This window comes from Cynocephalus volans, chromosome 10 (assembly GCF_027409185.1).
Source record: "Cynocephalus volans isolate mCynVol1 chromosome 10, mCynVol1.pri, whole genome shotgun sequence".
NCBI classification, from domain to species: domain Eukaryota; kingdom Metazoa; phylum Chordata; class Mammalia; order Dermoptera; family Cynocephalidae; genus Cynocephalus; species Cynocephalus volans.
Genome location: NC_084469.1, coordinates 101,358,610 through 101,381,392, shown reverse-complemented (window position 1 = coordinate 101,381,392; position 22,783 = coordinate 101,358,610). Strand labels below are relative to the sequence as shown.

General features: G+C 37.1%; 1 protein-coding gene and 1 pseudogene across 1 annotated transcript; both read left to right on the top strand.

Annotated features, from left to right (window-relative positions):
• The first annotated feature begins 9,103 nt into the window (after nucleotides 1-9,103).
• Nucleotides 9,104-10,024, top strand: LOC134389362 (olfactory receptor 7G3-like; annotated as a pseudogene).
• Nucleotides 10,025-15,397: 5,373 nt separating this feature from the next.
• Nucleotides 15,398-16,357, top strand: LOC134388122 (olfactory receptor 7G2-like). The gene has a single exon (XM_063110913.1). It carries the CDS (start codon nucleotides 15,419-15,421, stop codon nucleotides 16,355-16,357), a length of 939 nt encoding a protein of 312 aa, XP_062966983.1. The 5' UTR covers nucleotides 15,398-15,418.
• The last annotated feature ends 6,426 nt before the right edge of the window (nucleotides 16,358-22,783 follow it).

Here is a 22,783-nt window from a genome sequence, read left to right as displayed (position 1 = left end):
TTGTTTCGCTTAATATAACTTTCTCTAAGTCCATCCACGTTGTTGTGAATGGTAATATTTCATTCTTTTTTACATTACAGTAGTATTCCATTGTGTAGATATACCACAGTTTCCTTATTCACTCATCTGATGACGGACATTTGGGCTGGTTCCAGCTCTTGGCTATTGTAAATAGTGCTGCAATACACACTGGGGTACAGGTATCCCTTTGACATGATGATTTCCTTACCTCTGGGTATATTCCCAGCAGTGAAATAGCTGGGTCATATGGTAGATCTATCTGTAATTGTTTGAGGAACCTCCATACCATTTTCCATAGAGGCTGCACCATTTTGCAGTCCCACTAAGAGTGTATGAGAGATCCTTTTTACCTGCAACTTGGCCACCATTTATCATTCTCAGTTTTTTGGATATCAGCCATCCTAACTGGAGTGAGATGGTATCTCAGTTTGGTTTTGATTTGCATTTCCTGAATACTGAGTGATGTTGAACATTTTTTTGTGTATCTGCTAGCCATTCATATATCTTCCTTTGAGAAATGCCTATTCAGCTCCTTCTTCCATTTTTTAATTGGGTTACTTGTCTTTCTGCTGTAAAGTTATTCTAGTTCCTTCTATATTCTGGATATTAATCCTTTGTCAGATGTATATTTTGCAAATATTTTCTCCCACTCTATTGGCTGTCTTTTAACTCCATTAATTGTTTCTTTTCCTGTGCAGAAGCTTTTTAGTTTGATATAATCCCATTTGTTTATGTTTCTTTGGTTGCCTATACTTTTGGGGTGGTATTCATGAAGTCTGTGCCCAATCCTAATTCCTGGAGTGTTTCCGCTATGTTTTCTTTAAGGAGTTTTATTGTTTCATGGTGTGTATTTAATTCTTTAATCCATTTTGAGTTGATTTTGGTATATAGTAAGAGGTATGTGTCTATTTCATTCTCCTGCATATATGGATATCCAGTTATCCCAGCACCATTTGCTGAAGAGGCAGTCTCTTCTGCAGTGTGTAGACTTGATGCCTTTGTCAAAGACCAGATGGGTGTAGGTGCAAGATTTGATTTCTGGATTCTCCATTCTATTCCATTGATCAGTGTGTCTGTTTTTAATGTCAGTACCATACTGTTTTGGCTATTATAGCTTTGTAGTATAGTTTAAAGTCAGGTAGTGTTATGCCTCCAGCTTTATTTATTTTTTTTGTCAGAATTGCTTTGGCTATGTGTGGTCTTTTGTTATTCCATATAAATATTAGGATAGTTTTTTCCATTTCTGAGAAGAATGTAATTGGAATTTTGATGGTGATTGCATTGAATTTGTATATCACTTTGGGGAGTATGGACATTTTCACAATGTTAATTCTTCTGATCCAAGATCATAGGATATCTTTCCATATTCTTGTTTACTTTTAATTTCTCTCAACAGTGGTTTGTGGTTCTCATGATACAGATTTTTCACATCCTTGGTTAACTTTATTCCTAAGTATTTTATTTTTTTTTTGATGGCTATTGTAAATGGGCAGGCTTTCTTGATTTCTTTTTCTGCATGTTCACTGTTGGAGTATAGAAATGCTACTGGTTTTTGTGTGCTTATTTCATATCTTGCAACTGTGCTGAAATCATTTATCAACTCTAAGAGTTTGTTTGTAGAGGCCTTAGGCTGTTCAATATATAGGATCATGTCATCTGCAAAGAAGGACAGTTTGACTTCATCTTTTCCAATCTGGATGCCCTTTATTTCCTTCTCTTCTCTGATTGCTCTAGTACTTCCAACACTATGTTGAGTAGGAGTGGTGAGAGTGGGCATCCTTGTGTAGTTCCTGTTCTTAAGAGAAAAGCTTTCAGCTTTTCCCCATTCAGGATGATATTGGCAGTGGGTTTGTCATATATGGCTTTAATTAAGTTGAGATACTTTCCATGTATACCTAACTTGTAGAGAGTCTTTATCAAGAATGAGTGTTGAATTTTGTCGAACATTTTTCAGCATCTATAGAGATGATCATATGGTCTTTGTCTTTGATTGTATTGACGTGATATATCACATTTATTGATTTGCATATGTTAAACCAACTTTGCATCCCTGGGATGAATCCCACTTGGTCATGGTGTACAGTTTTGTGTTATGTGTTGCTGTGTTCTGCTAGCTAGCATTTTATTGAGGATTTTTCCATGTATATTCATCAAGGATATTGGCCTGTAGTTTTCCTTTTTTGTATCTTTGTCTGGTTTTGGTATCGGGGTGATGTTTACTTCATAGAATGAGTATGTGAGAATGGCCTCAGTTTCAATCGTTTCGAATAGTTTGTAGAGAATTGGTATCAATTCCTGTTCGGCAGTTTGGTAGAATTCTGCAGTGCACCCATCTGGTCCTGGGCTTTTCTTTGTTGGGAGCCTTCTGATAACAGCTTCAATCTCTTCTATTGTAAGTGGTCTGTTCAGATTTTCTACATCTTCTTGGCTCAGTTTTGGTAGTTTGTGTGTGTCCAGAAATTTATCCATTTCCTCCAGATTTTCAAATTTGTTGGCATATAGTTGTTTGTACTAGTCTCTAATGATTTCTTGTATTTGTGAGGTGTCAGTTATAATAACACCCTTTTCATTTCTAATTTTTGTTATTTGGGTCTTCTCTCTTCTTAGTTAGGTTTTCAATTTTTTTTATTTTTCAAAAAACCAACTTTTTGGTCATTGACCTTTTGTATCATTTTTCAGGTTTTTATTTCATTAAGGTCTGCTCTGATCTTAATTATTTCTTTCTGTCTGCTAACTTTGGGTTTGGATTGTTCCTTTGTTTAAAAAAATTTCTTTAAGGTGAAGTGTTAGGTTGTTTAATTGCCATCTTTCCATTCTTCTGAAGTAAGCATTTAATGCAATAAATTTCCCCCTTAATACTGTTTTGCAGTATCCCACAGGTTTTGGTATGATGTGTTGTTATTTTCATTAGTTTCAAGAATTTTTTCGATTTCCTGTTTAATTTCTTCCTGGACCCATATATCATTAGGCAGAATATTGTTTAATTTCCATGTGTTTGTATAGTTTCCAGAGTTTCATTTGTTATTGATTTCTAATTTTAATCCATTGTGATCTGAAAAAATACATAGGATAATTCCAATTTTTTTGAATTTGTTGATACTTGATTTGTGACCTAACATGTGGTCTATTCTGGAGAGTGCTCCATGTGCTGATGTGAAGAATGAATATTCTGAGGTTGTTGGATGGAGTGTTCTATAGATATCTGCCAAGTCCTATTGGTCTGAAGTGTTGTTTAGATCACGTGTTTGTGTGCCAATTCTTTGCCTAGATGATCTGTCCAATACTGAGTGTGGGTGTTTGGGTCCCCTGCTACTATGTTGTTAGTGTCTATCTCATTCTTTAGGTCTAATAGTGTTTGCTTTATAAATCTGGATGCTCTGATGTTGGGTGCATATGTATTTATGATTGTTACATCTTCTTGATGGATAAATCCTTTTATCATTATATAGTGGCCTTCTTTATCTCTTTTTATGGTTTTTGGTTTAAAGTATTTTTATTAGGTATAGGAATAGCTACTTCTGCTCATTTTTCATTTCTATTTGCATGGTATATTTTTTTCCATCCTTTCACTCTTAGTGTATGTGTGTCTTTACAGGTGAGGTGAGTCTCTTGAAGGCAGCATATAGTTGGGTCCACCTTTTTAATCCAGTCAGTCAATCTGTGTCTTTTTAGTGGGGAATTTAATCCTTTTACATTAAGAGTTGTTATTGAAAATTGTTGATTTTCTCCTAGCATTTTACTGATTTTTGTTTGTGTCTTTAGTATCTTTTGTTCCTTTCTTTCTGATTTACTGTTTGTCTTCTGTATTTATTGGTTTCTTGGGGTGGTAGATAAACTTTTTTTTCTCTTTATTGTTAGCATTTTTTTTTTTAGTAGTGTGTTTTGTTTTTTCTTGAGTATTTATGGAAGTGGTGATTGTTTTCAGGTACCAAATCCAGTACTCCCTTGAGAATTTCTTGTAAGGCTGGCTGTGTGTTAGTGAACTCCCATAGTTTTTGTTTGTCTCAGAAATATTCTATTTGTCTTTCATTTCAGAAGGATATCCTTGCTAGATAAAGTGTTCTTGGCCACCAATTTTTGTCCTTCAGTATTTTGAATATATTGTCCCATTCTTTTCTGGCTCTCAGGGTTTCTGATGAAAAACGTGATTGGGGCTCCCTTTTAGGAGAACTACTGCTTCTCTCTTGCAGCTTTTAAGATTCTCTCTTTGTCTTTGAGTTTCACCAATTTGATTATAACATCTCTTGGGTTGAATAACCTTTTTGGGTTGAATATTTTGGGGGATATTTGAACCTCCTGAATTTGATGATCTGTGTCTTTCCATATACCTGGGAAGTTTTCTGCCATTATTTCATTGAATATATTTTCAATGCCATTTCCTTTTCCCTCCCCTTCTGGAATACCCATGATTTGGATAATTGAGCAGTTAAGGTTGTCTGTTATCCCTCTTAGATTTTCTTCAGTGTTTTTAATTGTTTTTTTATTTCTTTTGTTTTTTATTCTTTTTGTCTGCAAGTGTTATTTCAAACAGCCCTTCTTCAAGGTCAATAATTCTCTTCTGCTTGCTCTAGCCTGCTGGTTAAACTTTCTGTTGTGTTTTTTATTTCACCGAATGAATTCTTTAGTTCTAGAAGCTCCGCTACATACTTTTTCAGGGCATTGATTTCTTTGTACATTTCTTCTTTCAGGTCCTGTATACTTTTTCTCATTTCATTGTGTTATCTAACTAAGTTTTCTTGTATCTCATTTACTTTCCTTAGAATTGTCGCTGGAAATTCCTTGTCAGTCATTTCAAGGACTTCCTGTTGTATAAGATCTAGAGCTTGAGAGTTATTACCCTTTGGTGTTAATGTACCTTCTTGATTTTTCATATTTCTGGTATATTTCCTTTGGTATTTAGTAATTGTGGCAGAGGATTTCACGGTCCACTTGTTCAAGCCCAATGTCTGGCGAGGATCCTGCCAGGACTGCCAGTTTGGCATGGCTGCTTTGGTGCCTGTGGGTGGGAGGCTAGTGCCTCTCTGGGTCATGGGGAGCGGTCTGGAATGGGAGTCCTGCAGTGGTGCCTACCTGTTCCAATGTGGGTGGCTCATGGCCCTATGGCCTGGTGGCTTTAGGGCCTCTCTGAGTGATGCGCACCAGCCTGATAAATTCCGTAACTCATTATTCCTAAGAGCAGCAGGCAGATGCTTTGACATTGCCCACATACATCAATTCTTTATTTCCTTTTTCTGGGTCTCCAGGATCAATTTCTAAGGAATCTGGAAAAGCCAGAGGAGACAGGAGAGGCTTGGAGCTGGTCCTCAGCTGATTCACATAGGACTCCTTCAGGAATCAGTGCTGAGGCCCAGTGCTAGCCTGAAACAGGGGCTGAGAGGATCGGACCAGAAATAATAGGAGGGAGGGTCTATTCTATGGCTTACTCTTAACATAAATATTATGTTTTAAAATATTATCTATAATACAAATGAAAGATATAGGTTAAGACAAATAAAAGTAGGGGGAGGGACTTATCCTATCCTATGGGATATAACTGGATTAATTTTTATTTTCACAAACTGTAATAAGAAAAGAAAAACGATAGGACAGAAGGACATCAATGGGGTACCTATATAAGAAGTAAAGAAATGGGCAAATGAATCCAGCTAGAATATTAATCTATCATGGAGATTATTTGCATTAACATCTGAATATTTTTGCAATTAATTATCCCACCTTTAACTTTCCTTAAATTTCCATTCCTGTGGTCAAACGCTGTTAAGCAGAAAAGGCCATATGTGTTTATTTTAAAAATTACCAATGGAAGAGGTATGGAATTTTCAGAACTGAGTGTCTTATCTCTCCCAAACCTAAAGGTAACACTAGGCAAAAAGTTCTGAAGTGGTTACTTTTTGCATGTACTATGCTATATACACTTTGCACTTACTTCAAGTCCCAACACTGTCATGAAAGTGTAATTAGCCAGGTGTATTTCTTTCAGCTTCCCTTCTATCTCCCCAACAGCTCTTCTAGTTAGTTAATTAAGACATATTTTATCTCTAAGATTCTGAAGATGCCACACTTAAAAATTATTGCTATTTTGTTTTATTTGCTTAAGACCCCTTAAAAATTGTTCTCTCTACAACAATTCTGTCATAGAAAAAAAATGCTTTATCCTAGCTTCAGACAAGGATATTTTAGCCTTCAAATAATGACGATAAAGTCACAGCAATACATTTTCCTGGCAAACACCTCTCTCTCTCTTTCTCTCTCTCTCTCTCAAAAGTATCAAAGAATTTATGGACACATTTTAAATCCACCACACTCATAACTGAAAAAGATACACGTTCCGAATGATTCAAGTATAAGACTGCGGTGCCCCTATCAACCTGGGTCCCTGAGCAACTCCGTGGAGCAGAACCACTGTGCCCTGCATTGCTTAAAATAAATCACCTGTTCACATACATGTGACCCATGATAGATCATACAAGCCTTCACTTGTTGTTTTGTTTTGGTTTTATTTTTGATTATACACATTTGTGGGGTACAGAGTTGACTCAGTATTTGTGTATGGTATGTGATGATCAAATCAATATTATTAACATGCTCATCATTACAAATCGTACTCTGTGTCCCTTACCCGGTATCCTTAACTTCCCTCCCTCTCCCCCTTTCCTACTTCTTGTAACTATAGGTCTGTTCTCCTTTTCTGGAAGTTTGATGTTTTATTGCAGCCTTTCATTCTTTCTTTCTTTGCTGCAACTTATGAGTGAGGACATATGGTATTTCTCTTTCTGTGCCTGGCTTATTTCACTAAACATAATTTTCTCCAAGCTCATCCATGTTGCTGTGAGTGAAGAATTTCATTCTTTTGTATGGCTGAGTAGTATTCCATTGTGTATATATACTGTGTATATACACCACATTTTTTTTATTCAGTCGTCCTTCAATGGACATTTAGGTTGGTTCTATGTCTTGACTGGTGTAAACAGAGCTGTGATAAACATGGGAGTGCAGGTATCCTTTTGACATGATGATTTCTATTCCTTTGGATATATACCCAGAAGAGGGATTGATGAACCTCCATTTGATCGGAAGATTTTTTAATTTTTGATTTCAGGTCCTGTGGATGTATCCTGGTGTTGTCAATGAATAACACACTAGCAATGTGAGTCAGAGCATGGAAGATGGGAAACCATGGATCGAGGTTGGGATTTTATTCACTATCAAGTCATCAAAGTTGTTCAAAGGGAAATGATGGATCCTGAGTGATTTCATAGGAAGCTGAATTCTGAGGTTGTTGCCGGTAGTACCACTTAATGGTTAAGTATGCCAGCTCTGGAGTCAGGCTTCCTGAAGTCAGTTCTTGGCTCTGCCAATCACTAGCTGTATTTTGTGAGGTTACTAAATATCCCCTTTCCCAGTTTCCTTGCATATAAATAGAGGAGAGCGGTACCTAATTATTAGGTTTTATTCAAGTATTAAATGAATTAGTGTTTAAAAATAGCTATTTTAGGGCTGGCTGGTTTGCTCAGCTGCTTAGAGTGCAGACTTATATCACTAAGGTCACAGGTTTGGATCACTTTGCTGGTCAGCTGCCAAAAAACATGTAAATTAATTAAAATAGCTATTTTATTGCTTAATGCATAGTGGCAGTTGTTATGCTTATATTATGTACAAGATAATGTAGTAAAATTTCAATGCAAATTTTAGAAGGATTCAAGTGTTAAATGTAAAAAGAAAGAAGGCATATAACAACTAGAATAAAATAAAAGTAACTAGGGAGGACTTTCTAATAATAAAAATAAAGGAAGAAGTAATAATTAAAATACAAATACCTATTTTATGATGTTGCCCACTGAAAAAGGCTTAAAAACAATGATGAACTCAGTAATATTAAGAATTCCCTGCAGCCAGACTGTGTTCTCTAGACATCATTTATCACTAAAAATCTCCTGGGGTTCCTGGAGAAAAGTTTGGTTCCAGGGCTGGGACAGAAAATGCATAAGATGGGCATAGAACATCTTTCTTGCCAAAGTTAAGGAAGATATGAGACTACTATACTAGGTTCATTTCAGAAGGACTCAGGGTCAAGTTGAAGAGCCTTCCACTGGCCAAAGAAAGGATAATTTGAGAATCAATATGAATGAAGTTATGCTTTTAGAATCATTTAAAGTCAATAAAATGCATAAAACCCATACAAATGCATTTTAAATCTAGGATTTTGTGATGATACAGTGCTCATCATTGGGTAATGCTGAAAATCCAGGTATTATTTTTAGAGGTAATGAATACAGGAATTAAGATGTATTCTGCCTTTCTTGTAAGAACTGTACCTCAGGGCAACCATCTATTCGATTAGGGAAATTTCCTCTTTATGGAAGTATTTCAGCCAATAAGAAAAATTGGAATGTTAGTATTTTGTAACTCTCAATGAATAGTGGATTCAGGCAATAATTATTACAAGAAGCAAGACAAGCACACAGTATGGGCTTCCTCAGAAAAATGCTTAATGATACTTGCCAAAAAATGAGCCAAAATTGAATCTAGCTTCTAGACTAGGGATGGGCAAACTTTTTCAGTAAGGAGCCAGATAGTAAATATTTTAGGTTTCTGTGACAAGTACTAAACTCTGCTGTTGTAGCTCAGTAGCAGTCATGGGCAATACATCTATGCATGGATACATTCCAAAAAATCTTTATTTACAGAAATAAGCATCAGTCACGATTGTTCTAAAGAGGTATGAGTATTTACCAAACTGTATTCTAGAATTATAGCCTTGATAATTTTATTCTATAATTATTATTTGCTTAAAGGCATCCTAACAAAAAGGACAATGTTTTATTTCTATTTTATTCTACCTAAGTACCTCCACTTGACAAAGAATGGGTGGAAAATAAAAACTTGGGAGAGGGGAATAGATCGGGGGAGAAGTATTGAGGGAAATATGAGGTACAAAACAAGAAAAGGAGAGGGAAAGCAGAGAAGCAGGAGATCAGATCTATAACTGATTTGGTTTTACAACGTAGACAAGATAAAGGAGGTTTCTTTCAAGTTTTGTTTTCTTATCACTTCCATCTTTTCTATCAGACCCATCAACAACATGAGACCAGGAAACCTCTCAGATACTGCGGAATTTCTTCTCCTGGGACTGTCAGAGGAGCCAGAACTTCAGCCCCTCTTCTTTGTACCTGGTCACGGTCCTCGGGAACCTGCTCATTGTCCTGGCCATCATCTATGACCCCCACCTCCACACACCCATGTACTTCTTCCTCTCCAACCTGTCCTTTGTTGACATCTGTTTCAGCTCCACCACGGTCCCAAAGATGCCTGTGTACATCCAGGCACAGAATAAATCCATCCGATGCACAGGCTGTCTTACCCAATCTTTTTTGTCTAGTTTTTTGCTGGACTGGAAAATGGAATTCTGGTAATGATGACTTATGATCGATTTGTGGCCATCTGTCACCTGCTGAGGTACAATGTCATCATGAAACCCAAACTTCGTGGGCTGCTGGTTCTGCTGTCCTTCTCCATTAGCATTGTGGATTTCCTGCTGCACCGTCTGATGGTGCTGCAACTGTCCTTCTGCACAGACCTGGAAATCTCCCACTTTTTCTGTGAACTAGCTCATGTTCTCAAGCTCACCTGTTCTGACACCCTCATCAATAACATCCTGGTGTATTTAGTGACCAGTGTGTTGGGTGTCGTTCCTCTCTCTGCAATCGTTTTCTCTTACACCCGAATTGGCTCCTCTGTCTTGAAAAGTCCATCAGCTAGTGGAAAGTATAAAGCGTTTTCCATCTGTAGGTCACACGTAATTGTTGTTTCCTTGTTCTACAGGACAGGTTTTGGGGTGTACCTTAGTTCTGCAGCTACTCACTCCTCCAGAAAGAGTGCAATAGCCTCAGTGATGTACACTGTTGTCACCCCCATGATGAATCCCTTTATGTAGAGCCTGAGGAACGTGGATATGATGAGGGCTTTGAGGAAACTCATCTCTAAAAAATCATCTTTCCATTGATGGGTCTGCTACTTTGGGCTTATGCTGCTGGAATTTGCCAGGGAGAAATAAATAGTGAGTGTTCTAGAAAGCCCGACCAACATATTTGAATATACAAGACCAAAAACCAACGGGGAAAGGTGATAATGTTGCAATCAGACCACGTGGGTTTGAATTCTAACTCTGCTATACCATAGCTATGTGGCTTTTGACAATTCATTTCAACTGCCTAAGCTCAATTTTCTCATTCCTAAAGTTGACATAATTATATTATAGTCATGCATTGCTTAACGACTTGGGTAAGTTCTGAGAAATGAGTTGTTAGGTGACTTTATTGTGCAAAAGTTTATTATGAAAGGGAACAGCAATGAATTTTCTTATTATCTACAATGGCCACTAGCTTCATGAACACGGGCCCTCTAATTATATTACTAAGTCTCTCTGCACCTTTCTCATCTGTTAAATGGGGATTAGAATAATACCACCCCTACAAAGTTATGAAAATTAAATTACAGGTAGGGATTGTGCATAGCACTCAGCAAGCACCCAGTGTGTGTTAGTTAACTGTTATAAAATATTATTTTGGTATGAGGTGGGTGGGAATCATTTTAAAATGCGAGAATTCTAAAGTAGACAATAACCTTTTTACATGAAGTCAGATCTAATGTGCCAAATACCTGGCTTTCTATCTTAAGGGTCTCAGCTGCCTTTGGGATGGTTACCCCATGGGTAAGCTAGGCACTGTTCCTCAACATATTTTGCAGTAGGTGTGTTAACAGAAGCAGCACCACAAACACATGAGTAATGAATTGCACTAGGATCTTACAACAGCTACGACAACAGTAGGAGATAGGAATTTTTCAGCTTCAATATAATATTATGGGCCCACCATCATATATGTGGTCTGTCATTGACCTAAATGTCATTATACAGCACTTGACTGCAGTTCATCTATTTAGATAGATTTGAGATAATCAGGTCTATCGGGGAGGATGTCTTCAGCTGCAATAAGGCAAAAGTCTACAAGAAGATGGAAAGATATTCCATGCTCTTGGATTGGAAGAATCAACATAGTGAAAATGTCCATACTACCCAAAGTGATATACAAATTCAATGCAATCCCCATCAAAATTCCAAAGACATTTTTCTCAGAAATGGAAAAAAACTATCCAGTCATTTATATGGAACAATAAAAGACCACGCATAGCCAAAGCAATGCTGAGCAAAAAAAAAAAAAAGCTGGAGGCATAACACTACCGGACTTTAAGCTATACTACAAAGCTATAATAACCAAAACAGTATGGTACTGGCATAAAAACAGACACACTGACCAATGGAATAGAATAGAGAATCCAGAAATCAACCCACACACTTACTGCCATCTGATCTTTGACAAAGCCACCAAGCCTATTCACTGGGGAAGGGACTGCCTCTTCAGCAAATGGTGCTGGGATAACTGGATATTCATATGCAGGAGAATGAAACTAGATCCATACCTCTCACCGTATACTAAAATCAACTCAAAATGGATTAAGGATTTAAATATACACCCTGAAACAATAAAACTTCTTAAAGAAAACATAGGAGAAACACTTCAGGAAATAGGACTAGACACAGACTTCATGAACACGACCCCAAAAGCACAGGCAACCAAAGGAAAAATAAACAAATGGGATTATATCAAACTAAAAAGCTTCTGCACAGCAAAAGAAACAATTAACAGAGTTAAAAGACAACCAACAGAGTGGGAGAAAATATTTGCAAAATATACATCTGACAAAGGATTAATATCCAGAATATATAAGGAACTCAAACAACTTTACAAGAAGAAAACAAGCAACCCAATTAAAAAATGGGCAAAAGAGCTAAGTAGGCATTTCTCTAAGGAAGATATACAAATGGCCAACAGACATATGAAAAAATGCTCAACATCACTCAGCTTCCGGGAAATGCAAATCAAAACCACACTGAGATACCACCTAACCCCAGTTAGGATGGCTAAAACCCAAAAGACTCTGAATGATAAATGCTGGCGAGGTTGCGGAGAAAAAGGAACTCTCATACATTGTTGGTGGGACTGCAAAATGGTGCAGCCTCTATGGAAAATGGTATGGAGGTTCCTCAAACAACTGCAGATAGATCTACCATACGACCCAGCTATCCCACTGTTGGGAATATACCCAGTGGAATGGAAATCATCGAGTCGAAGGTATACCTGTTCCCCAATGTTCATCGCAGCACTCTTTACAATAGCCAAGAGTTGGAACCAGCTCAAATGTCCATCATCAGATGAGTGGATACGGAAAATGTGGTACATCTACACAATGGAATACTACTCAGCTATAAAAACGAATGAAATACTGTCATTTGCAACAACATGGATGGACCTTGAGAGAATTATATTAAGTGAAATAAGTCAGGCCCAGAAAGAGAAATACCACATGTTCTCACTTATTGGTGGGAGCTAAAAATTAATATATAAATTCACACACACCCACACCCACACCCATCCACCCACCCACACACACACACACACACACACACACACACACACACACACACACACACACACACACACACACACACAAAACCGGGGGTGGGGGAAGAAGATATAACAAACACAATTATTTGAAGTTGATACGACAAGCAAACAGAAAGGACATTGTTGGGGGGGAGGGGAGGAGGAAGAAGGGAGGGAGGTTTTTGGTGATGGGGAGCAATAATCAGCCACAATGTATATCGACAAAATAAAATTAAAAAAAAAATAAGGCAAAAGTCTTAACTGAAATAGGGTCAAATGGTTACAACAGTTATCGTCTTTCCTTACGAAGAGTTCAAAGCCAGGGCAGATGCAGGCGTAGAACACCAGGGCTGCAGTTCACTTCTGCATGTAGTGGCTTCTTTCTAGGGCTGTTTCCCTGTTCACCATAAATGGCTGCAGAATTGCAAGGACATTTCAGCCACCGTAGAAACAAAACTGAGGACCTCTCTTTGCTCTTCATAATGCAGAGATAATTTTTCTAAGGTGTCATCCAGAAAACCTTCTTTTTATTTATTATTTTTTATTATTTTTTTAAATTTTAACTTCTCAATATACATTGTAGTTGGTTTTCAGGACCCTTTACCCGTTCCTCTTCCCACACTTCTCCCCCGCCATCATATCTGTTCACTTGTCTTAACAAGTTCAAAGAATTGTTGTGATTGTGTCTTTGATAAGGAAACTGTGGTATATCTACACAATGGAATTCCACTTTGCTATGAAAAAGAATGGAATACTACCATTTGTAATACCGCACATTCTTTTTCATCATGAGCCTGAATTGGGATGTGGTAGTTTCCTATTATTATTTTTTTCTCTTTTGATGAATTTATTTTTTTATTGGTTATGAATATTCATAAAATACAAAGCTGATTGTCACCCCTCATGCCCAAGATGTGATGACCAGATTCATACTGGCAGCACACCCATAACCACAAATTGCGTTTGTACCCCATGTCTCCCACCCAATTATCCCCAACCTCCTGTTATTGTTGCAATGTATTACGGTAATCTCAGTGGCTTAAATCAATTCAAATGTCAGAAGTCTAAAATCAAGAAAACTATAGGTTAAGAAAGTTCATACACAAATATTTAACAGCTGAGAAAATAAATTGATAAACACACAGAAATATTGCATTTTTTAAAGAAGAAAAAATTTTAATTAAATATGAAAATGGAGTACTATCTTCATCTACTAAATAATGGGTGAAATCTGACTCAGTGTACTGAGATTATTATTTTGTAATTTTTCACAACTCTGTTAAAAATCAAGACCCATAATTTCAACTCATAGTCCCTCAAAGTGAAGAAAAATGTACATAGAAACTATTGTGATGAGATTTTAAAATACGGTTATGATCCATACACATATGACTGTATTGATCAAGGACAGAATTGACAGAATCGATTAATTGAATTGTCATAGAGAATTGATTAGATTCTGCTGTGTAAAACATGCATAGAAAAGATTAAGGTTCAGGAAACATTCAACGACTCTTAGAGAGAAACCCCAGGAGTGTTTGCTTTTTAAAGCAACTTAGCTATTAAAAAACAATTTTGCTGTATTTTTAATTATGTTGTTTATACCTACACATACAAACTATGTTTGCATACCAAAACTTGGTTTTAGACTTCTTTGCTGTCATCGATTATATAAAGATGCCTTTGTTTATATCTAAGAAAAGAAGACTGAAATTCAGTGACAGAAGCATTTGTGTCCGACTGTTCAATGTCTGTGATATGGAGATGATCAGACACACAGGAGGCCTCCTAGGGTCAGGAAAGCAGCCACTCTGATTATTTTCCTCCTAGAGTCTTCTTGGTCTTTAAGGACTTGCAGTGTCCTGGGATCACAGTGACAATAAAATTCCTTGGCTAATGAGGAACTTTGGATATTGAGCCTCTGGGGATACAGAGACTGCAATGTGCTCGTGACCACCTCATTCAACAGTCATTCTTCAAATATCAGTAGCCCCACCTGAGCCTGCTCCCATGGATGGTCCTTTCTGCCCAGGAGCCCAATGCCTCACTCAGTCCCTCTGACCTTCCTGAGGACAGACCTTCCATGTGATACCTCTGGAAATGTTAATTATCATCCCACTGTGAGGCCAACCAGGTACCCTAAAGTCCCTTAGTGAATGTTTGGAATGAAGACAGGTGTTTTAACACAAATTCATCCAGTGGAAGCTGTGAAGAGAGTATATACACCAAATGACCAGCACCAAGTCACCGTGGGTCTCCTGCTTACTGTCTGTCATTTTTTTCTCATGTTTTCTTCTAGCTTTGTATCAATACTCAAGGAGCTGTCATCTACTAATTTCTTACTCAGTCTCTACCATGGCCAGAACCATTCACTCCTGAGCAAAAATCTGACTCTTCTAAGACAGTATGACTGTGATAAAATTCTCTGACATTTACCAGCAATCCTATGATTGTGGGGGAAAGAGGGAATAGAATGTTTGGAAACTACCTTATATTCCCATTCCTGGTTTCAGACACACCTTTGTATTAACTCTGTTTCCTGGATCTAAGTCTTCGAACTGCCTCTCTAGTATATATGTTTCTCTTTTTAAAATTACCAAATGTTTAAATAATCATAACAGCAAAGATGACGTCATTTTCTAAAAATGATTGCTCCTTAACATTTTCCACAATTAACAATATTGACTCTCTGCTATATAAGCTTCAGGTTTTGTAAAAGAACAAAATAATATGCATGGAGAAGGCCTCTCTTTAATTAATGGTAATCCCCCACCATTAGTTTCTTTCTCTTCCTTAGATAGTGTTTCTGTCTAGTAATGCTCCATCTGCTGATCTACAAAACACATTTTATGGCCTTGTCCTCCCATCTTTTTAAAATCAGATTTATCAACAACATGGAAACCAGAAACCAAACAGGTGTTGCAAAATTCCTTCTCATGGAGGTGACAGAGGATCCAGAACTGCAGCCCCTCCTCTTCAGCCTGTTCCTGTCCATGTACCTGGTCACCATCCTGGGAAACCTGCTCATCATCCTGGCTGTCATCTCAGACTCCCACCTCCACACCCCCATGTATTTCTTTCTCTCCAATCTGTCTTTTACTGATATTTGTTTAAGCACAACCACGATCCCAAAGATGTTGGTGAACATCAAACCACACAGTCAGAGCATCACTTATACAGGCTGCCTCACCCAGCTCTACTTTGTCCTGGTTTTTGCTAGCCTGGAAAGTTTTCTTCTTGGCATAATGGCCTATGACCGCTATGTGGCCATTTGTCACCCACTGAGGTACACGGTCATCATGAACCCCCGCCTCTGTGGTCTGCTGATTTCTCTTCCCCTGTTTATTTGCCTAGTGGATGCCCTGATCCACAGTCTGATGGTGCTGCAGCTGTCATTTTGCACAGATGTTGAAATCCCCCTCTTCTTCTGTGAAGTTGTTCAGGTCATCAAGCTCGCCTGTTCTGATACCCTCATCAATAATATCCTGATATATTCTGCAACTAGCATATTTGGTGGTATTCCTTTGTCTGGAATAATTTTCTCTTATACTCAAATTGTCTCCTCTGTTTTGAGAATGCCATCTGCAAGTGGAAAATATAAAGCTTTTTCCACGTGTGGGTCTCACCTCTCAGTTGTGTCCTTGTTCTATGGGACAGGTTTTGGGGTGTACATTAGTTCTGCAGTTACTGACTCATCCAGAATCACAGCGGTGGCTTCCATGATGTACACGGTGGTCCCTCAAATGATGAACCCGTTTATCTACAGCCTGAGGAACAGGGACATGAAGGGAGCTTTGAGGAAACTGATTGGTAGGACACCTTCCCTTGTGTGACTGTGTCATCTACTTTCGACTGAGGCTTCTAGAATGAGTCAAAGTGACAGAAATACTGGATGAGCTGTGGTTCCTGACTCTTGCATTACCAACTTGTTCCATAGTTACTAGAGAACACAATGGGTAAGTTCATTTCAACTTTGGGCTGAAAGCTGACTCTCTCAATGTACACCTCTGTGATGTTTCAGACATGAGTTCCATTTTCTAAGCTCAGTTTCTTTGTCTGGAGTCATCTTCTTCTTTTCTTAGAAAACTTCTGATGGATTTATTTATAATAATATATCTAAGTTTTGCTTTTCTCATTCATCTTATCTTTCAGTATTTCTTACTCATCCCTGGCAGAGTCCACACAGAGAAATGTAACTGAATAAAGTTCGTGGCATCATTAATGTCTTAGAGGATTGGCTGCAGTCTTAGGGCTGTCTTGCAAAATGTTTAAAATTCATATTTATGAGGAAAGCTATTCTAGGGAGAATCATGTTACTTTGAGAAGTTGTTGACTGTAAAACGAGGAAAAGGGGAATATTGGTAAGAATCACACCTTCACTTTCCCCATAGACACACACAAAAAGGATCCATTAGTCAGACTTATCTCTTTCAGTATGGAGCTAAACACAGCAGAGTTTTAAAGGAGAATCAAAGGATTGTCTGGACAGCCTTCTGTTCTGGTTGTCATTGGAGGCTGAGAAAGTGGTGTTATTTTCAGCACCGCATCTAAGAAACATCTGGCTGCCAAGATGTGTTCTATCCCAGAGCTTTTCTTGTTGATGTTTATGGAACACCTGCAGAGATAAATCAACTGTAGCCTTTGCTCAAAGGGCCACTTCTCTACCCTCACCTAAGAAAAACTGATTTTGAATCTCTCAGGCTGGTCGGTTACCTCACTTAGTTAGAACATGGTAGTGATTTTGAATCTCTGGGGAGATATGGAAGGGATGGGCATTTTTAATGGCACTGTGTGAGCATCTGATAATCTCTGATGTCTGACATGCATGACTCATATTAGAAGATCTCATGAGAAAGTATTTAGAATTAGGAATGTGTAAGGCCTTTCTCAAGTTTATTTGTGAAAATAACATACACAAAGAGTGCATAAATCCAATCTGTAGTTCTCAAAGAATAGTAACATAATAAAATTGCATATCACTTCCCAGAAGTTAAAAGTATAGCAGCGGCATCTCCACAGAATCTACCTTAAGGGTGTTCCACTCACAAAAGCTTCTCCCCTCATGGTGGTCAACACTGTCCTGAAATTGTACTTATTATTTTATGAGATGTTTTTCTATTAGGTTGACACCTATGAAATTGTCAGTATTTGAACTTATTTTCTCTAGGAAACTATCAATAAGGTTAAAACTCATTGTGTATGACTGTTTTTGTCCAGTTTATAATTTTCCTTTTTTCAAAACTGTTAAAAGTTTAATCATTATGTGTGAATTTTATTTCCTGATTTTTTTCACAGTGTTGCACTTTAAATATTCTACTATATTGTTTGTACAGTAACTGATTTATTTACAATACTCTCTTTTTAAATAATGCATGGTATCTTGTCAAATTTAAATACTTTCTGATATTGATGGAAATTTTATTTCTTTGTAAATATTTTTTGCTATTATGAATAAATCTGTTAAATATTCTTGTTTGTGTGTTCTGGTGGTAAAGAGATAGAGTTTTACAGTTGGAATAGAATTATAGGTATAAGGGAGGACTTAAATTATCCTTCGGGTAGTTCCAAGTGTTATCCTAAGTGGTTAAACCAATTTATAGCTTGTTAAAAGTTCCACATCCTGTTCTTTTGTAAGGGTTATCTTTGTACTTGACTTTGGTGCCTGGCTATGAGACTCTACCAGAGGATATGGAGACCCCAAAAGCAACATCTCCAGCCTAACGTGGTCTCTTTAGTTAGTGTGAAATATTTAAAAGGTGCGGAATAGCCAGACAGGTGCCCACATATCTATTTCCAGAATTAGTAAAATTTGACACTTGCCATAATGGTTCTTTTCTCAAAGTAAAAACATAGCATGCATAGCAAAGACATTCTATTTTTATTCTTCATTCCCTTCCTTCCAATTCCAGAGGCAACCTCAGTCTTAAATTTGCTGGCTCCCTGGGCATTGTTGTAGACTGTGTGCGCACGCATGAGTGTGTATGTGTGTGTGTGTGTGTGTGTGTGTGTGTGTGCACGTGATTCAAATGACCGTGAGTTTGAGAAGCTATAAATAAATTGTGAGTTTGTAAGACAGTGGAATATGGTGAAGGAGTTAAAAGACAAGGAAGCAGAATGAAATGTACTAAGACTGATAATTCACTGAGTGTATTACCTTAATGAAGCCAATTGCAAAATGACACATACAACATATACAATTTTAAGATGCAAAGTAGTAGCATTGTTTATTGATAGAATCACAAAAAGTATGTTGAAAGTGCAAGGGAATAATATCAAGTTTAGAGTACTGGTCCTGTGGGGGAAAGGAAAGAGATTAAGAATGTGAAAAAAATGAGGGGGGCAGTGTTCAAATAAATTTGTGTTATTTTATTTTTGTAGAATGGCTAATGTATGTTTGGCAACATATTTTAGTTTTTATTGTCTAAATTTAAGGTGTACAACACTACATAGTGAAGTGATTACTATAGTCAAGCAAATTATTATATCCATTTTCTCACATAGTTACCTTTCTTTTATCCTTTTCTTTTCATTTTTTTTCTTTCCTTTTTCTTTTCTTTTTGATGGTCAAAGTCCCCCATAGTGAATTTCTGGTATTTGGTATTCTTAACTGTAGTTATCCTGGTGTACATTATGTCTCTAGAGTTGTTCATCCTTTATAACTACAACTCTGTACCATTTTACCTACATCTCCCTATTTCCCAGGCCCCCATTCTCCTGCTAACCACCACTCCCCTCTCTGTTTGTATGCATTTAATTTTTTTTCTTTTTAAGAATTCATGTGTAAGTGAGATCTTGCAGTATTTTTCTGTATCTGTCTTATTTCACTTAATATAATGTCCTCTAGGTCTGTATGTTGTTGCAAAGGGCAGAATATCCTTCTTTTTAAAGGCTGGATAATATTACAATATGTATACAAGGGAATTTTGAAGAGCTCATGGAGAAATGTAATTAAAAGAGAATATGAATCTTTCCATGAACTTGTTGAAGACCCTTCATATATACACACATACCTCTCACATTTTCTTTGTCAATTTATGTGTCAACAGACACTTTAGGCTGTTTCATATTTGCCTATTGTGAGAAAATGCTGCAATGAAAAAGACAGTGTAGATATTTCTCTGAGTGGTTATTTCATCTCCTCTGGGTATATATGCAAAGAGGGATTGCTGGGTCCTACAGTAGTTAAATTTTTAATTTCTTTAGGAACATGCATACTGCTTTCCACAGTGGCTGCACTAATCTACATTCCTGCCAGCAGTGGACTAACCTTCCCCTTTCTCCATGCCAATGCTGACACTTGTCTTTTTGATAACAGCATCGAATGACGTTGTACAATAGTGAATTCATCTGGAAGGAATTTATCTTGTTATTGATTTTGTAGATTTACCTTTTTAAGATCATTTTCTTCCTGGGAATTTAAATTTTATTTTCAGATTCTATTTGAATGGTAATGTTTTTCTCTTTCTTTTTTTTCAAATCAGAAACTTTCTATTACCTTAATCCTAATTACCATAATTTTTCAGTAGTTGCTTCAATAATAAATTATTTTTTTCAGTATTACACAATGTAATTATTATTTGTGTCCCTTTACTAAGTTCTCGCTAATCCCCTCTCCACCTTCCATTTTCCCAGCGGCCTCAGTTCTGTTCTTGCCTTTTGAAAGTTCAGCAAATTAGTATGATTGTTGTATCATCGTGTCGTAGGGATACCTGCACTCCCACGTTTACTGCAGCTCTATTTACAATAGCCAAGAGTTGGAGCCAACCTAAATGTCCATTGATGGACGACTGGTTGGATAAGGAGAATGTGGTAGATATACACAATGGAATACTACTCTGCCATAAAAAAAAAGAATGAAATTCTGCCATTCACTGCAACATGGATGAACTTATGGAAAATTATGTTAAGTAAAACAAGCCAGTCACAGAAAGAAAAATACCACATATGCTCACTCATAAGTGGGAGCTAAAATAATAAACAAATAAATTTTAAAAGTAAGGAAGTTTTTATCTTTCTTTCTATCCACGTGCTCTCTTGGTCTCCTTTATGAGGTTCACAGTTGTCCTGATCAATCCCTCGAATTCCATCTAATGACTGATTCCTAACAATATTGAGAATATAAAAAATCCAGTCATCAGGCTGGTGAGAAGCTTGGCTCAGTTATTCCCTGGATTCTGTCTGAAACTCTCAGCTGTTCTAAGTCCACAGTTATGGGTCCAGGCTGTGTTCACAACTTTGTATCCACTTATGTTTCTCAATAACAAAGTTTCACTTAAGCCCTTTTTAATATTTAAAAATATTTTACATTTTATGTGCTTTTTATATTTTATAACTTGATTTCCTTTTGTATTTTGTCTACTATTTTATGAATTTGATGTGAATGGGGTTAAGACAGTGAAGGATGATATTAGGACACAATCCTGTCTCATGTGGGCTTTAATATATTAAGAAAATTGTTGGTCAATAAAGTTTGTACAGGACCAGAAAATAATTTGGTAAGCATATGAAAATCTTGAATTCATTACAAATGAAAAAAAATTAATTTTAACAATGAAATGCTAATATTATCCGATTTAATATTAACATGAACTAGCATCCCCACCTATTAAATAATAGATGAGATCTTACTAAATGTACTAAGATTTTGCTTGTACACTCAGGCTTTCCATTATCATTGTAATTTCTCACAACTCTTTAAAAATAATGTATCGTAAATTCAACCCACAGTTTCCTAATGTGAAGAAAAAATATAAATTGAAGTTATTGTGATAAAATTAGCAAAGATATTTATAAAAGCCTAAAAACTGAGTAACAGATCTTTCTGTATTAATAAAAAAACTTCCACAGAGAATAGATTGGAAACTGCTGTATAAAATTTGCACTGTGTATATTAAGGATCAGAAAACATTCAATGACCCAGAAAAACATGTTTGCATTTTTTACAATCATTCACCTATATTTTATAATATATCACTTATCCCCATGTTTAAGCTCTGTTTTCACACTTTAAACTGGTATCAGATTTCTTGATATCGTTGATTAGTTAGTGCTGCCTTCATTCATTTCTAAGAAAAGAATGAAGTCTAATTACAGAATGCTGTGTGTTCACGTGTGCAAGGTATGTGACATGGGGAAGAGCAGGCACAGGTGGAGAAAAGTACATAGTGCACCCTTGTTCTTATAGGGTCAGGCAAACAGCCATCCTGAATCCTTCCCTTTTAGAGTCTAGGTCTTTAAGGATTTGCAGTGTCCTGGGATCACAGTAATAATAAAATTCCTTGGCTAATAAGGAGCTTTGGATATTGAGCCTCTGGGGATACAGAGACTGCAATGTGCCTGTGACCACCTCATTCAGTAGTCATTACTCAGCAAAGCAGTAGCCCCACCTGAGCCTCCTCCCACAGATGATCCCACCTGTCCAGGAGCCTGGTGCCTCACTCAGTTCCGCTGCACTTCCTAAGGACAAATCTTCTGTGTAGTGCACACAGAGATGTCAAGCATCATACGATTGTGATGCCAACCAGGAAACCAAAAGTCCCTTAGTTAATGTTTGGAATAGAGGGCAGGTATTTTTACAACAGGTTCACTCAGAGCAAACTGAAAAGAGAGTACAACAGATGATTAGACTGAAGTCACCGGTGGGTCTCCTGCACAGCTGTCTGTCCTCTTTACATGTTTCCTTGTACCTTTGCAACAATATTCAAGCACCTCTTATCTACCAATGTGGTAGTCGGTCTCTATTATAGCCAGGAGCATTTTCCTACTGAGTAGAAACGTGCATTTTCTAAAATAGGATGACTGCTAATAAATTCACCAAGATTTACTAGCATAATGTTTGGTAAATTTCACCTTATTTTGACATTCCTGATTCTTGCATACATTTGTGTTGTCTCTGTTTCCTGGCTCTGAGGTCTCTAGGATTCCAGACATAATCTTCAAGATGCCTCCCTAGTCTGTTTTTCTTTAAAATTACAAAATACATTATATGATCAGAATAACATAGAAAGTATAATTTTCAGAAACTGACCACTCCTTAACTATTTCTAGAACTAACTTTTGTTGATGCTCTGGTACAGTAGCTTTGTGCCTTTATTACAGTAACAATATAAAATGCAAGAATTCCTTTTGTATTCCTCTATAATAGTCTCTTTTCTTTCCCAAGATGGTGTTTGCCTGTGGTGATGCTCCTCCTGCTGATCTAGAAAATACATATTTGATTGTCTTGTCACCCCAGCTCTTCCATCAGGTTCATCAACAAC

What these genes read in the sequence shown, in the direction of transcription:
- LOC134388122 (XM_063110913.1), top strand. Translation starts at nt 15,419, where the DNA reads ATGGAAACCAGAAACCAAACAGGTGTTGCAAAATTCCTTCTCATGGAG.